Source organism: Cnephaeus nilssonii (assembly GCF_951640355.1).
Source record: "Cnephaeus nilssonii genome assembly, chromosome: 7".
Lineage (NCBI taxonomy): Eukaryota > Metazoa > Chordata > Mammalia > Chiroptera > Vespertilionidae > Cnephaeus > Cnephaeus nilssonii.
This window is the reverse complement of record NC_137078.1, coordinates 41065017-41083000: the sequence shown is the minus strand read 5'-3', so window position 1 is coordinate 41083000 and position 17984 is coordinate 41065017. Positions and strand designations below refer to the sequence as shown.

Sequence of the window (17984 nt, the reverse complement as noted above, 5' to 3'; positions counted from 1 at the left end):
AGACTAGCATTGAGGGGGGAAATATAAAATAAAAATGCTTAAATATAAATGTATTAACCAGCTAGAATCAAGTGAAACTGGCTCATTCCTTCATCACCTAGAACAGTAACTGGCACACAGCAGAAACTGTTTACTGAATAAATAAATTAATCAACCAATTGTTGCCTGTAAATTGGTAAACTTTTTAGGAAATACAATATAGGAATTACCTACAGTTGTTACCAGCCATACAGAAGCAGTAATAAAGGTAGTAATCAATCCTAATGAAGCAAAAAAGATAGTGATGAAAGTCACTGCAATTGTAATAGAAATAATCTATTAACACCCATTAGAAAACCAGTCACACAGATTAGGGCAAATCAGCCCAATTAAACACTAAAATGATTAGGAAAGACTGTTAACAAAATGTTAAACATGTACAATACCAGATGAAGATATAAAGTGAAAGTTACAAAAACCAAAAACAGTCCACTGATCGCAACTATGTAAAAGACACATATACATCTAGAAGTTAATAAGCAAAAAACAGTACTTCAGCTTTCCTATTCCTTGATCAAAATTTGTTTTGAAATTCAACCATTCTCTGCCATTTCCTCAACAGCTTTCTGGCAATATTGCTAAAGAAAATAGGCCACTTTAGGTAACTTTTCTGATCATTCTTAAATCAAAAAGCATGGCATATAAGTAAACTATCTAAATATTTCCTTTGGTCAACTTAAGATTGTGCCTATTATATTATAACTAGAGGCCCAGTGCACGAATTTCATGCACTTGGGGGAGAGGCTCCTGCCACTGCTGCTGCGCTCGCCAGCCGTGAGCCAGCTTCTGGCTGAGAGGCATGCCCCCTGTGGGAGCGCACTGACTATCAGGGGGCAGCTCCTGTGTTGAGCGTCTGTCCTCTGGTGGTCTGTGTGCATCATAGAGACCAGTCGTTCAGCTGTTCAGTTGATTTGCATATTAGCCTTTTATTATATAGGATAGGACTAGAGGCCCGGTGCACAAAATTCCTGCACTCAGGGGGGGCGGGGAGGGTTCCCTCAGCCTGGCCTTCACTCTCTCATACTCTGGGAGCCCTCAGGGGATGTCTGAATGACAGCTTAAGCCCAAGGAGTGGGCCTAAGCCATCAGTCGGACATCCTTAGCGCTGCCACGGAGGCAGGAGAGGCTCCCGCCATGACCACTGCGCTTGCCAGCCATGAGCCTGGCTTCTGGCTGAGCGGCGCTCCCCCATGGGAGGGCACTGACCACCGGGGGAGGGGGGGCAGTTGGGGGCTCCTGCATTGAGCGGGATCAGGCTGAAACTGGCTCTCCATCATCCCCCGAGGGGACCTGGATTGTAAGAGGGCACAGGGCCAGGCCAACGGACCCCACCAGTGCACAATTGGGGCCGGGAAGGGACGCGGGAGGTTGGCCAGCCGGGGAGGGACCACAGGAGGGCTCCAGGGCATATCTGGCCCGTCTCACTCAGTCCCGATCAGCCAGACCCCAGCAGCAAGCTAACCTACCAGTTGGATCGTCTGCCCCCTGGTGGTCAGTGCACATCATAGAGCAGTGATGGCAAACCTCTGACACGCGTGTCAGTGCCATTTCTGATGACACGCAGCCGCTGAGGCGGCCGCATGCCGAGGATGAAACATTTATGTTATTTAAACTATAAATATCGCGAAATAATGTTTTTTCCTCAAAGGGACACACTACCCGAATTATGCTCAGTTTTTTGGCGAAGTTTGACATACCAAGCTCAAAAGGTTGCCCATCACTGTCATAGAGAGTGGTTGAGCGGCCTTAGCATATCATTAGCATATTACGCTTTGATTGGCAGAACAGACGACCAGACACTTAGCATATTAGGCTTTTATTATATACTAGTGGCCCAGTGCACGAAATTCGTGCACTGGGGGTGGGGTGGAGGGTGTCCCTCAGCGCAGCCTGCACCCTCTCCAATCTGGGACCCCTCGGGGGATGTCCGACTGCTGGTTTAGGCCCGATCTCTGGGATCGGGCCTAAACCAGCAGTCGGACATCCCTCTCGCAATCCTAGACCGCTGGCTCATAACCACTCACCTGCCTGCCGGCCTGATCGCCCCTAACCACTCTGCATGCTGGCCTACTTGCCCCCAACTGCCCCCCCTGCCAGCCTGCTCGCTCCCAACTGCCCCCCCCCCCGCCAGCCTGCTCACCCCCAACTGCCTCCCCTGCCGGCCTGCTTGCCCCCAACTGGCCCCCCCTACTGGCCTTCTCACCCCCACTGCCCCCCCACCTGCTGGCCTGATCATCCCCAACTGCCCTCCCCTCCTGGCCTGATGGCCCCTAACCGCCTCTGCCTCAGCCCCGCCACCATGGCTTTGTCCAGAAGGACATCCGGAAGGTCTCCTGGAAGGTCTCCAGGTCTAATTAGCATATTACCCTTTTATTAGTATAGATACTAGAGGCCCGATGCATGAAATTTGTGCACGGGGTTGGGGGTGCCCCTCAACCTGGCCTGCACCCTCTCCAATCTAGAATCCCTCTCACAATCCAGGACTGCTGGCTCCTAAACACTCGCCTGCCTGCCTGATTGCCCCTAACCGCTTCTGCCTGCCAGCCTGATCGCCCCCTAACTGCTCCCCTGCCGGCCCGATTGCCCACAACTGCCCTCCCCTGCGGGCCCGATCGCCCACAACTGCCTTCCCCTGCCGGCCCGATTGCCCACAACTGCCCTCCCCTGCCGCGACCCGCCTCCTCCACCAGGACCTGCTTCCTCCGTGCGGGGCAGCAGAGACACTGGGACCGGCCTCCTCCGCGCCGCACGGAGCTGCGGAACCCCCAGGCCTCACCACACAGAGCAGCTGCTGGGCCCCGTCTCTGCTGTGCGCACGGCCATCTTGCGGTGGCCATCTTGTGATGACATCGCGCGCGCGAGGGCCTGAGGACCACCCAGGCTTTTATTAGTATAGATAGGATATGTTAAAGGGAAGGAAGACATTAAGAAAAAAGATATAAATGACAGTGCCACCGTATTTTTAAAAAATGTCTGTTCTTTCCAGGTTCACAAATTGCCACAAACAGGAAAAAATGTTTAAAGACAGCAATTTAAAATGTGTAACACTTTATAAGACACTGGCTTTCTAACCTGGCTCTTATCCTTATGCCCTCTTGCCTTTTCTGCCCCATTCCACACCCATCACTACTTGCCACACACCTGTAAGTTTCCCTATCACACCACCCTGATCACAACCTGCATTCCAAATTAGTTTATATAGTATTTATTCTTCTCTTTATCCAGATTACAAAAGAAACACAAACTTACTCTGGAAAATCAGTCTACAGTTAGAAATGCGTGCGCGTGCACACACACACACACACACACACACACACACACACACACACAGATTTTTATTTACCTTCCACCCCAACACCCAGGGAGAAAAAACATTAACATTTCCAGAACAGCTTTTCAGTGTTTCTTATTATATTGGCATCAGATTGTATACACTATTTTGTAACTTGATTTTTCTCTTAACAATATAAAATTTATTCCACCTCTGCATATTCCTAAGAAAAGGACTCAAATGCAAGTAGTTTACTTATAAAGTACAGAAACATCAGCAAGGAAGTGAGAAAATGCAAGGTGAATTATCACACCTTGCTACCATTATGGGCAACTGCAGCTTAACCTCAAGAGAAAATTCTGGGTAACGTAGAATTATCCCACCCAAGGAAGGAGGAAACTGGGGTAGTCCTACTCCAACTCCCATCAGCACTGGTTGAGGCTCCAAGGCTACCCTGCAAAGAGACTTCCTAACACTTTGAAGAGAGCTTCAAGCAGAATTAAATTTGAAAAGAAGCACATCAGAAAAGCAAAGGTAATCAAGGAAGAATAAAATCATTAGGTTAAACTATATGAAATACTGGGTTTTTTTGCAGATAAAAAATGGTTGAATATCAGCAATTTCATATGGTTCAATCCAATATGTATCAAATTTCAATATTTCCTTTCTGGATTCCATAACTATCGTAGAACCTATCTACAAAGTCTTTACTTCTTCTCTCTCTCATTTCTTTTTCTCTTCTCCCTTTCCTTTGTTGAGGAAACACAGGTCTAAAAGTGCAACCTAATGACTACTGGTACACTGAAAATGCAACTTTTCAGCTGTAGCCAGGCTAGGTGTGAATGAATGAATGAATGAATGAATGAAGCTAAATAAGATTTAAACAAAAAATATACCTTTCTCTTCTACTTCCCATTATGCCATTCTTTCAACTAAGAGAAAAATAATTACTATCTCAAAAGATCAATACACTAACAACAATCGCCAAGTGTATAAAAACAATCACCATGTATATAAATGCTTATAAATTATTTTGAGCTGTTTTTTTTTTATATATGTTATTGATTTTTTACAGAGAGGAAGGGAGAGGGACAGAGAGTTAGAAACATCCATGAGAGAGAAACATCGATCAGCTGCCTCCTGCACACCCCCTACTGGGGATGTGCCCGCAACTAACATAAATGCCCTTGACCAGAATCAAACCTGGGACCTTTCAGTCCGCAGGCCGACACTCTAGCCACTGAGCCAAACTGGTTAGGGCTTGAGTTTTATTTTTATGAAAAGACATTCACTCTGTAAGGAAAAGTACATAGCTACAATAGACATCTATATTTAGTTTTAACTACTAAAGAATTGAAAAATGGGAAGAAAGAAAAGGCAGATATATGATCTTTACCTGCAAACGGAGATTTCAACATGGGATTGTTGTCCACCATTATACCGTCTTGTGTCTTGTGTCCAAGCCTTTGCTTGTACTGCTGCACAAATTCTGTGGAATGGATCGAATCTACAGGCTTCATTGCATTTGACCGTGTGGTCTGAACACTGCCTGTGTGTTCAGAAGAGCACAGCACGTCGTCAGGATGCGGCTCTACTTTTAGTAGGTTGCCACTGGCTAATACTCGCAAACTGACAGCAGGAAACTTCAGAACAGCAGAGTTTGCCTCACCCAAACTCAAAGCATTTGATATACCAACGTCATCATCCTCAGGAATGGGGTTGTACCATATTTCCCCTTCATCATCTGCATCATTTTCCTCATTAAAGTCTAAAGAACAGTTTCTTGATAACGAAGAATCTGTATCATTACACATCACATACCTACAATACTCTTCAGATGATTTGAGGAAAGGTTGTGATAGCTGATGTTTACGTGGAGAGGCAGGTGAGATGGGTAAATGGCTTATATGTTGGTATTTCTTATTTTCTTCTTCCTCCAAAGTAAAAGATCGCAGAGTACTCTGATATAGCCAATTGCGTTTCTTTGACACAGTGATACTGTTAAGTGGCTTATGATCTCTGAATCCAGTATTACCCTTCAAATCATCAAGTTCTCTTCTTTTCATTGTAGAACCATAAACATTTTCAAATAAATCTGTTTTAAAGAAAAAAAAGACAATAGAATATAATGCCTGGTATACCAAGAAAGACATGTCCCTTGAGATCAGTTATTCAAGTACTATTTTTAAAAAGATAAAAAGAGCCCTAGTAGGTTTGGCTAGAGTGTGGATAGAGTGTCGGCCTGCAGACTGAAAGGTCCCAGGTTCGATTCTGGCAAATGGCACATGCCCAGGTTGCGGGCTCAACCCCCAGTAGGAAGCATGCAGGAGGCAGCTGATCAATGATTCTCTGAACATTGATGTTTCTATCTCTCTCCCTCTCCTTTCCTCTCTGAAATCAATAAAAACATATTTTTTTAAAAAGGATAAAAAGAAAGAAAAGTAGCCCGGCTGGCATAACTCAGTGGTTGAGCATCGACCTATGGACCAGGAGGTCAGGGTTCGATTCCCGGTCAGGGCACATACCCAGTGTGGGGCGTGCAGAAGGCAGCCTATCAATGATTCTCTCTCATCATTGATGTTTCTATCTCTCTCCCTTCCTCTCTGAAATCAATAAAAAATATATATATTTAAAAACAAGAAAAAGAAAGTAAATATTAATCATATTCAAAGACTAAAATTGAACAAGAAAAAATTTGGATTTTCCACCTAAAAATTATTTATATTATTTATAACTCAGACTGCAAGTATAAGTGTCATAAGAATTCTAAGAAAAAGGATAGACAAACTCTGAGACTGCCTTTATTAACATGATAGGGCTAACAAAGCCTTACCCTAAGCAAAACATACTTCATAAAAAGCTAATATAGAATGCATTGTACACAATATGCCTTTAATATTTGAGTAATTTTCAACTCACTACATGGACTAGAAGTTCTTTAGAAAACACAAGTAATATTCCTACCTTTATGAAGATTAACTTTGAGTAAATCTTTCAACATAAGTGAGCCTTACTCATTATTAAATGTCTTACTGATTATTGAGATTTCAACATTTGTTTCCTAACCATATAACACAGTAGCATCTCATGCAGTGTTTACGTTCTAAATATATAAGGCAAAAATAAAAATCCCTTAAGAAGGCCCCAGATTAGAACCAAAAATGCTGTCACACAGTAAGCAAAGGGCAGCTATTATTATTGGCCAGGCAGAAACGTAAGCATAGAAATAAACAAAAATGTCTCTGCCCTTAAGAAACTCATTGTCCAATGGGGGACAGCAAATACTAAGATATATATACATGTTAATATAAGACTACAGAATTGTATATATAACATTAATTCCATATAAAGAGGAAACTTTTTTGCACTTCCAAAGAGTTGCATAAAGCTTCAATAATAGTCAAGAAGCTAAATACATATCTATCATAACACAAATTCACTCCACATAATTAAAACAAAACCATATATTTTTTTTAAATTTAAGGTCATGCCAGGTTTGTAAATTAGAGAATTATGGTCCTAGGCTAATTTGAGTGTGTATATGGTTGATTCATCTTAGTATTTCAGTAAGTAAAATATAATAGTCTAATAACAGAGACTGATAAAAACACACAAAACTATGTGAAGCTTAATAACAACCAAAAGATTATTTTGTGCATAATCAAGGCTTTCAGTAACCTCCCTTCTACTGAAAAAAATCCTTTAAAAATGTAAATTTATTTTTTTAATTATAAACATTACCAACCAAGCAGATTAATAATTAATAAACAAATAAAATATGTTTAAACCTTTAACAAATTGGGTTTCAAGTTCAATTAGTTGCAGAGACATGAACAGACTAAGAATGAGAAGGGAAGAAAGCTCCCATGAATGCCTACTATGCCAGACATTTATTTACTCAACACATTTATTGAGTGCTTATTTTGTGCCAGGTATGAGAGATAAAGCAATAAGAAAGCCCTTAACCTCATTTTACCTTCACAAGAATCCTATGAGACAGGTACGATTATTTTCACAAGCCTCAAAAAATATGTGTAATACTAGAGGCCCGGTGCACGAAATTCGTGCACGGGGGAGGGGGGCAGCGGGGAGTGTGTCCTTCAGCCTGGCCTGCACCCTCTCCAATCTGGGAGCCCTCATGGGATAACCAGCAGTTGGACATCCCTCTCACAATTCAGAACTGCTGGCTCCTAACCGCTCACCTGCCTGCCTGATTGCCCCTAACTGCTTCTGCCTACCAGCCTGATTGCCCGTAACTACCTCTGCCTCAGCCCACACCTGGTACCCAGATTCCCTCCTCCAGCTGACCACAGGCACCCAGGATCCGGACTTCCCTCCCTCTGGTCAGCCATAGGCGCCCAGGCTGGCTGCAGCCTGAGGGGATGGTGGACAGGGGGCTTCGCCTGTGCTGCAGCTGCAAGTGCTGGTGCCCAGGACTGCAGGGTGGGCGGCTTCTTTGTCTCCCAGGCCACAGCCAGCCACAGGTGCTGGTGCCCGGGACTGCAGGGTGGGCGGATTCTCCATCTACCATGCTGTAGCCAGCTGCAGGTGCTGGCACCTAGACCGCAGGGTGGGTGGCTTCTCTGTCTCCCAGACCACAGCCAGCCACAGTTACTGGTGCCCAGGTCCGCAGGGTGGGCGGCTTCTCTGTCTCCCAGGCCACAGCGAGCCGCAGGTGCTGGTGCCCAGGACTGCAGCGTGGGCGGCTTCTCTGTCTCCCAGGCCACAGCCAGCCACAGTTACTGGTACCCAGGACCGCAGGGTGGGCGGCTTCTCCATCTCCCGGGCTGCAGCCAGCCTCAGGTACTGGGGCCCAGTTTCTCCATCTCCCCCAGGACGTGGGGCGGGTGGACATGGGGTGGGCTGCTTCTCCAGCTGGCTGTAGCCTGGGATCATAGGGCAAGCGGCTTCTTCGTCTCCCAGATTGCATCCACCCTCAGGTACTGGCACCCGGTTTCTTGTCTCCCCCAGGACGTGGGGAGGGCGGCTTCTCCAGCTGGCTGCGGCTTGGGATCACGGGGCAGGCGGCTTCTTCATCTCCCAGGTCGCAGCCAGCCTCAGGCGCTGAGGCCCAGTTTCTCAGTCTCCCCCAGGAGGTGGGGCAGGCGGACCTGAGGTTTCTGCTGCTGGCTGCAGCCTGGGATCACAGGGCAGGCGGCTTCTTCATCTCCCGGGCTGCAGCCAGCCTCAGGCACTGGCACCTGGTTTCTTGTCTCCCCCAGGACATGGGGCGGGCGGACCTGAGGCTTCTGAGGCTGGCTGCAGCCTGGGATCATGGGACGGGCAGCTTCTTCGTCTCCCGGCCGCACCCAGCCTCAGGCGCAAGGCCTGGTTTCTCCGTCTTCCCAGGACGTGGGGCAGGTGGATGTGAGGCAGGCGGACCTAAGGCTTCTCCGTCTCCCCAGGACATGGGGCGGGCGGACCTGAGGCTTCTGAGGCTGGCTGCAGCCTGGGATCATGGGGCAGGCGGCTTCTTGGTCTCTGTGGCTGCCGCCAGCCTCAGGCGCTGGCGCCTGACTTCTCCAACTCCCAGAGACCTGGAGAGGCTGGGGGCGGGGCTGCCGCCATGTTTTCAGTTTAATTGCATACTCACTCAGAATGAATGGTGGGCGTGGCTGGTGGGCGTGGCTTGTGAGTGTAGCAGAGTGATGATTTGCATATTACTCTATTATTAGATAGAAGGTCAAGGTGGTAGCCCTAGAATGCAAAATCTATGCTCTTACCAGTCTTCCTGATCCCCACTAGAAGCAGGGAAGCAGGCAACCCTCTCTGGACCTGGTGATAATATTAACCCGGCTAACCTAATTGGGTGGTTACTGCTGGTAACATTAGAAAACTGTATGATACTATTCAGAAAGGTCAAGTAACTTGCCCAAGATCACCTAGTGGGAAAATGGAAGAGGCAGCACTCAAACTCTATTGACTTCAAAGTCTGTAGTAGTACACCTGGGCTACTAGGAAGGGATGCCCACCTCCAACTTCGAGGATTTAACATGCAAACATGTAACAGATGTTCAGTATATATCTTGAATTGATCTAGTTTAATTTCATTAACAAAAACCTGAAGATTCAAGGGTTGTTCTTTGGTTTGTTTCCTATACACTTAAAATTCAGAACTGAAATTCAATTCATCACTGGAGTTTCTGGGTTTTTAGCAACTACATCCTTCTGCCGAGTGCACTAAAATCTAGATCTATTTTACATTTAAGACCAAGTCTCATATTATTTAATAACATTTCAGACCTTTACAGGATATTATATGTAGTTTTGACACAATTATAAATTTGAAGCACAAAGTGTAAAGTTATACAACTCACAATTGCTATGATCCACATCTTATTTTACCTTTCTCTCAGATGTCTCTAAAAACATGCAAAATTTTATATAGTTTAACATATTATTTTGAATCCTACTATAGTACAAATACACTATCAACATTCCACATTCCATGAACTACAATGAGAAAAATAAAGCAAATTTAATATTTCTATTAATATAAGCATTTAAGGAATGTGTAATATTAAAAGGAATAATTACACTATGAGACACATTATTTTTCATGAAACTACAAACTGCAAAAACTTGAAACCAAATAGTTTCATTGCTATTACTGAACATTTCAAAATATGTGAGAATAGAGTTTAAATATACATAGATAGGAACATCACAATAATTTTTGATAGTCAAATTTTTTCGGTTATTAAAACTGAATATAGCCCTGGCTGGTGTGTTCAGTGGTTAGAGCATCTGCCCAAGTGCCAAAGGGTCTCAAACCCAGTCAAGGGCACATACCGGGGTTGCAGGTTGGATCCCCAGCCCAGGAGGCAACCAATCAATGTATCTCTCTCACATCAATGTTTCTTTCTTTCTCTCTCTCTCTCTCTCTCTCTCTGTCCTCCGCCCTTCCACTCTCTCTAAAAATCAATGGAAAAATATCCTTAGTGAGAATTAACAAAACAACAACAACAAAACACACACACACACACAAAAAAAAAAAAAAACCCTGAATATAAGCAACACATTAAATTTTAATAATAAATTTTACTTGAGCAATTACTTATTTAAATCATTTCATTTGCATCACAGTTAGTTAAATGAATGCGTATGAATGTACATTACACAGAAATGGAAAGGTATTTACAATCTTGCCTTCATTCCCTTTTTACACTAAAAGTAATGTTAAACCTTATTGACATAAACTTAAAACTTATCTTTAACTTCAGATTTTTATATCTGTGTATATATATAAAGTAAAAGTTAAAAAAATGTAAAGCACAAGTAAAAATATAAAAATAAGTATGCAAAGTTACAAAGCAAAAAGTCTTTATTCCCTTGTAAGTACATATGTTATGTTATGATTATCAGATTCTAATTAAAGTCATTTTACTTTAAATACCTACAAGAAAATCCAGAAGTGGTAATTAAAATTTTTTACTGAGAAAAGTATTTGCATAGTGGTGAACTACTCAAGCCAATTTTGTGCTCTCAACTTTTATTTCATAATAAATCTAGATGACTCACTCTTACTAAACATTTAACTAGTGCTCCAGCTCAAAATCATCAACAAACTTTCTGAGAAATGATGTATTTCAACCCTCATTGAAAATGTATAATATATACAGATTTCTCTTCATCATTTTAAAATTTCTACTACAGAAACAAACTCTGTGCTTTTTGCATACTTCTCTTTTAAAAACCTAAGTAAAAGTATTCTCATGGACCTTGTATTTAAGTTTAAATAAATACAAGCAGCCCTGCTTAAGGAGTCAAGTCTGACGGCCCAGAAGAAATGACTAGAATAAAAAAGCCTTAGCCTTAGGTATCTACACATAATCTTTTCCAGATAAATCTAAATGGGGAGAGTACAATGAAAAGGAAAAAAGTGCTTTTTCTATCTTTTTTTTTTTTCTTCTCCCTTGTGACTAGCAATAAAAACCCTTATGGAAAAAAAAAAAAGCTGTGTGTTAGCTTTTGGGACAGGAAAGTAGAGAAGAAAATGTTGAGACGGTTTCCAGATCCACAACAGTAATGAGGAGGAGCAAGAAAAAAGAAGCCGAAAGAAAAGATGAGTAGAATAAACAAGTGCCCCTAAATGGGTCTACTCTAGCTCAATTCCCAATGCTCTGCAAGGCAGCCCTCCTCAACCTCTGATTATTTCCCTCTCCATCCAGAATCCCAATGATCTGGGGCGGGGCAGTATTCTCACAAAGTCTGTTTGCCTTTCTCTTGATAGCAGCTAAGCACCAGGCATGGTACCAAATAGATTATCTTTTTTCAGTCTCACAGCAACTGAGGCTTTGCCGAGTTGCATAACTTGTCCAAGGTCACAAGCCAGGTAAGTGGAGGATCTGGTTAGGAGCCCAGAACCTCTGTGGTTTACCACCATACTACATGGTTTGCAGATTCCAAAGTCTCATTTTTATTGGTGAAAGAGCAGACCAATATGGAGGGAACTGCTTGAACTTGTCATATATAAGTAGTAAGTATAAATTCATACTTACAAAACTAAAGCAGAAAGTGCTCAAGTGCTTTTCTCTAGTAAGGGTTAGTATCAATATCAGAATAAAGTATGGTTTTTCAAACGTTTAACAAATGTATTAAGATAGGTGATTGGGGAGACTGAGAATTGTAGAAACTTACTACTTAAAATGAGTACCAGCCCTGGCTAGCAGCTGAATGGTTAGAGCATCAGCCCACACACTGAAGGTTCTCGGATTCGATTCCCCATCAAGGGCACAATACCTAGGTTGCAGCTTCCCCGCCCCCCCATCTCCCCTAGTCGGACGGGTGTGGGAGGCAACCAATTGATGTGGCGCTCTCACATCAATGTTTCTCTCTCTCCTCTCTCTCTCTCTCACCCTCCCTTTCACTCTCTCTAGAATCAATGTGAAAAATATCCTCGGGTGAAGATTAACAACAACAACAAAAAGAGTACCAAAAAACAGCAGCATCCTTACTGGGAATTCGTCAAAATGCAGACTCTCAGGTCCATTGCCCACACATATGAAATCTGCATTTTAACAAGATTTTCAGGGGATTCATATGCACATGAAACTTGAAAAGTACTGCTCTATAACTGAAACACACACACACACACACACACACACACTGAGTGGTAAAGGTCTAGAAAAATATCCTTAGTGATTCTCAAAACAACAACACTACTTAGAAATGTAGGACTTCCATATCAACACAGGACCTTCTGCTGAGTTTGTAATTCTCGGTTTTCCTGCCACCAGCAACATCAATGTTCTATGCCACTCTTCCCCAAACAAACACACACACACAGAAAAACAAAAAACTGAACGAGCTTCTAGGGCCACACTGGCAGAATTTTTCGGAAAGGGATTTAAAACTAGAAGACAGTCAAAAAGTATATGCCTATAGCTACTAATCTCAAAGGGCAGATGTACAAAAGAATTTGTTGGAAAAATGCATAAGATAATTTATCTCATAAAGGTAAGAAATTAGGTGAGAAAAGAGAACAGATGGGTATCTGCATTAAAAGTGTCAACTTCTGCTGGGGCCAGTTTGGCTAAGTGGATAGAGCGTGGGCCTGCAGACTAAAGGGTCCCGGGTTCAATTCCAGTCAAGGGCAAATGCCTGGGTTTCGGCTCAATCCCCAGAAGGAGGTGTGCAGAAGGCAGCCAATCAATGATTCTCTCTCATCATTGATGTTTCTCTCTCTCTCTTCCTCTCTGAAATCAATAAAAATGTTTTTTTTAAAAAAGGTGTCAACTTCTCTTTAAGATATATTGCACAAGATCATACCTACCTGCTAATTAATATTTTAAAAGAACTGTCTAAAGATGGCAGACAAAATATTAACAAGTTACATGTCCTAAATTTTTTCTTTCACACATCATGAAGCAAGAAAAATGGAGTCAAAGTAAGGCTAATTATTTTTTAAAGTGGTAAAAGGATGAAATAGCTCAACCTGAAGCTTTTGAATTTATTTCTGAATACTATATACTAATTAAAACTTATTTATAAAGACTTAGAATGAAGTATAGTTAGCAAATAGGTTAAAATTCCTTAGTAATATCAAGGCTTGCAGAAACTTGACAATATTTACTATGTGTAATGACTTTAGATTTCGTAAATAATCATCTCAATTAGGAACAAATTGGCCAATCTGTGAACATTACAACCCTAACTGCATCAAATCACTGGCATTATTATACTACCAAAAGTTTTAGTGGTTCTTAGTAGGAGCCAGATATCAAAAATAGAATACCATTTTGACTCCCATTTGACATATGGTCTCAAAAATTTCTAAAATACCTACATAGGTATCTCTATTCCATATAGTTATTCTGTGTTATAAATTCTAAATAGAACTGTATTTTGAAAAAAAATATACTCATAAGTAATACTGTATAGAAAAATGGATATAAACCTTTTAGGTAATTTAATATCTTTATACAACCAAGAATGTACTGATTCATCTGAACTGCCCAATTAATATTTTAGAAAACATGATTTAAAAGTAGAATCCAAGTAACATCAATTTGAACTAAGTAAGCATTTAAAGGTAAAGATTTAAAATGGATATAGCAGTTGATGAAAAAATGTCTTAAAACCTATTCTAGAATTCCCCCATCTTCTTTGCAAATTTGAGAAAGTTACTTACCCTTCTCAACCTTGTTGAAATTCCATCCATCTCCTCAATCCAAGCAATTTAATAGAATTAATTGAGTCAAACCTCTAAAAAACTTTAGAGTCTCTTTGACTGGGGTTTTGGAGTCATAAAGACCTGAGTTTGAATCCTCATAATAGTTTGAATCCGTATACTAATATATACAAACAATACACTAGTGTGAGTGACCTGGGGCAAACTACTCAACCCCTCTGTTTCTTTGGCTGTTGTTAAATGACAGTTGTCATACCTTCATGGGGGGGAGGGGTAATAAAGATTATATGCAAACCACATAAAGTATCCAGGATGATTTTAACAATTTTTACTAACCTTCAAAAATATAGTTACTAAAAATAATAAACTCTCCAAATCTACAATAGATATGTAAACATTGCACAAGTTATTTTTATCTTTTATAAAAGATGAATTGATGATTTAAAAGGAAGTAACCAGAGAAAGTTGTTTAAACCAGAGATTAAGCTTTTGGCTTGTCTTGTAAAATATCTAAAATACCATCACATAGTAATTCTAACATTTCATTTTAATTTATTTCTTTTTTTAAATATATTTTTATTGATTTCAGAGAGGTAGGGAGAGGGAGAGATAGAAACATCAATGATAAGAGAGAATCATTGATTGGCTGCCTCCTGCACAACCTCCACTGGGGATTGAGCCAAACCAACTAGGGCTCATTTTAATTTCTTTTAAAGTTTGTTTCATTTAATTGTTTTCTCAATGAAAAAAACAATCAATTTATTTGTAAAGGTTAAATTTACTATTGCTTCTAAAATCCTTGAATGTTTACACTACAACTGATGCCATTAAAAGCCATCAGATGGTAAATGTTTAACCTTTGCCACAAGGGTAAAATATATTTGAAGTTTTATATAGATTGTAGTTGTGGCTCAAATTTAACTGTCCTACAAAGAGTTAACTGAACCAATATCAGGGGAGGTAAAGTTATAATGGCAATAAACTGCAATAAATGATTACAAATACTTTGCTCCTGAAATGTGTATTTTAATTTGAACTTAGCATAAAGTACACCTCTCTTCAGACACACACACTGCATTCTACTATCCTGTTATTCAAGTGAAATGGAATAAATTTGAGGGAAATTTTTGACAGGTGTGGGATAGAGATTTATAGATTCAAAGAAACTTTTCAAATTTCTATACGCTTTAAATGAGTCATTTGATTTGTTCTCATTGTGCGATTAGAAGGTTTGTGAACTTTGCTTCTCCCCACTGTTTTGTGTTTATCGGTTAAACAAAGTTAATGTGTACAAACCCAGTCCTGTAGGATTTGTAATTCTTACCAGAGAAACCGCCAAATACTGTGAATACTTTTTACATTTCAGCATTTAATATTTTAAAAACTCCTGACTTTTTAAGGAGTTTACTAAAGTCATGTTTACTAAAATCTTTATATTTAAGAGTGTTATTCAAAAGATCATCTTGTTTTTGGCTCAATCTGAAGGTATCATACTTCTTTCAGAAGAGAATTTTTGCTTTTTACAACACAATTAAGAGATTTCTAGAACTGATAATCTAAACCTTCAGTGAAAATAAAAACCACACACATAAAAAATAGGCATCAAAATCCCATTATAAGGACAAGTCTATTTAAGTTTACAAATGACTTTAAATGTCTACAGTTTCTTTAAAAGTATGTAAGGGACATTTTTCTTTTGATTAAAATACTAGTGCCCTTGGTTTTCCACAATTAAAAAATTACTTACTTTGTTTCGTTTTTTTGGGGGGGGGGAGGGGGGAAGAGGGAGGAGAGGGAAAGGTGGAAAGAAGTACTCCAAATCCTACCTGACTAAAAAGAAATTTTACTATCATAGATTTTGTTTGGTTGGCTGGTTGGGTTTTGGTTTGGGGTTGTGTGTATGTGTGCACACGCGCCTGGGAGAGAGGGAGAGAAAAGGTGCAATGAGCAAAATGACAGTTTATGAAGCCTGTAAAGTCTACCTTGGAACAAATTCAAATGCACAAACTCCACAAGTCTACGGATTTGCCTAGAGCTACAAAGAATAGAAATCAAGGCAGCGCCGCCCAACTCCAACCTACTAAAAGCGTGTGGTGAACTTAACCTTTACTCACTGTTGTGCTTAGGAAGTTAGGCACACCGGTTCACAGAGAACAAAAAAACAAGCATACAGAAAAACCCCCAAGTTCCTCGTGCCGCTGTCTTGAAACAAGAAAAGCCAAATGAGTGAATGCATTATACTAAATAAGCCCGACATCGCATCAAGCTGCCACTTACAGGACACTTACTTTGGCACGGGCACGTCACCTGTCTGCAAAAAAACATACCTTAGTCTTCGCCCTAAAGACAGAAGCCCAGTCAGTCAACATTGAAGATTCGGAGGGTTGGCATTTTGATTGCACACTGTCCTACCTGTCAGCGTAATTCTGTCGTCTGGGGGCACCGAGAGGACTTGGCTTTCACGCATTTTCAAAGCTCCGGGACTTGGAGAGGCGTCCTGCGCTCCCGTGACTTTGGGGGGTGTCCCACCGGCGCGACCCTTCATGCCCAGGGACAGCAGGCGTCCTTTGTACATCCACTTCTGCAGCTTCTTGACGGTCACCGCGGGCGGCTTAAGGAAGGGGAGCCCCTCCGGGTCGTCTCCTTTGCGGCAGATCACAGGGGAGCCCGCAGAATCCCCTAAAGTGCTTCCCGCGGAACGCCCGGGGTCCTTGGAGCGGGGACTCGGGAAGCCGTGAGACGCCGCGGCCGGCGCGCCGCCTCCACTCCAGCCGTCCATCCCGCCTCCACGTGGCGGGGGCTCGTCCCGGTCCCCGCGCGCGCCGCACCTGATACAGCTGTCGCTCGGCCACCGCTGGAAGGGAGCGGGCTGGGCACCTACCCGGAGGCTCTCGAGGCTCCTGCTGCAGGACGGACGCATCCGAGGAGTCCGCAGGCGGCCTCTCCACGGCTCCCGCAGGGACACCTGCTGCCAAGGGCGGCCCCGGGCTCCCCGCTCCCAGTCTCGGGGGCCGGCTCGGCGGTCCGCCGCGCCGCTGGCGGAAGGCGGCTGGCCCGGAGCCCGGGCTCCCGCGGGGCAGCAGCGATCCGCCCAGCCCCGCCGCGCGCCCGCGTCGGGGGGCAGGTCGTGCATAGCCTGGATCAGCAGATAATAGGCCTCTCGCAACTGGGTCTGCAGCCTGCCCGTCTCCCGGCGGCCGCCCTCCGCCCCCGGGGAGGAGCCCGCCGCCGGGGGAGGCGGGGGCCACCGCTCCGCCCCCGCCCCCTCGGGCTCCGGCGCGGACCGGGAGCCGCCGGGCAGGTTCTCATAGTAGTCCGCGGCGTCCTCGTCCTCCGCCGCGCTGCCCTCGGAGTCCGGCGCGGCGAGCACCGGGGCGCCAGCGAGCCCGCGGCCCCGAGGGGCGGCCTCCTTCCCGCCGCGCGGCCGAGGCCCGAGCGCCCCAGCCAGCTCCGGACGCCGCCCCGCGCCCAGCGCCCTGGGGCCCCGCGCCTGCAGCGACGGCGGCGGCGGCTCCGGGCTCCGCCGGGCCCCGGTGGCGCGCTCGCGTGGGGGGCCGGCCAGGGCACCCCCCGCGTCTCCATGGGCAGCGGAGGAGGCCGCCACGGTGGCTGCCGCGGCCGCCCGGAGCCCGAGTCCGCCGGCGGCGCGGGGACCTCGCCTCCCCCGGAGCCTGGACAGCGTCCTCCTCAGAGGGTCCGCCATCCGCTCGGCCTCAGGACCCGGGATCACCCCCGCGGCGGGGAGAGGTCGGCGCCCCGCTCGGGAGAAAGCGGCGTTGGCGGAGACGGCGGCGGCTCCCCATGGCCAGCGCGGGCCCTCGCGGGCTCCTCACATACTTGGCATAACTCTGCCGCGGGAAGGGGCGGGGGCGGGCGGCGGCGCGCAGGGCGCATGCCCCGGGGCCGGGCCGCGACGGGGCGCGCGGGCTGCGGGCTGCCCAGCTGCGGGGCCGGGAGGGCGGACCAGGGAGGTGGGGGAGCTAAAGCACACGCAGCCGGCGTGGGGGTGCAGTGGGAAGGCGGGGGAGGGGGGGGGGGTGG

General features: G+C 44.5%; 1 protein-coding gene across 2 annotated transcripts in view; it reads right to left on the bottom strand.

Moving 5' to 3' along the window:
• Positions 1-17781, bottom strand: part of SYDE2 (synapse defective Rho GTPase homolog 2) — a 51135-nt gene extending 33354 nt beyond the window's left edge. For both annotated transcript variants that reach the window (XM_079776176.1, XM_079776177.1), the window contains exons 1-2: positions 16356-17781; positions 4707-5405 (exon numbers count right to left, since the gene is read on the bottom strand). In XM_079776176.1, the coding sequence (XP_079632302.1) occupies positions 4707-5405; positions 16356-17646 (1990 nt within the window). In that variant the 5' untranslated portion in view covers positions 17647-17781. The remainder of the gene's footprint in view (positions 1-4706; positions 5406-16355) is intronic.
• Between the last annotated feature and the right edge of the window lie 203 nt (positions 17782-17984).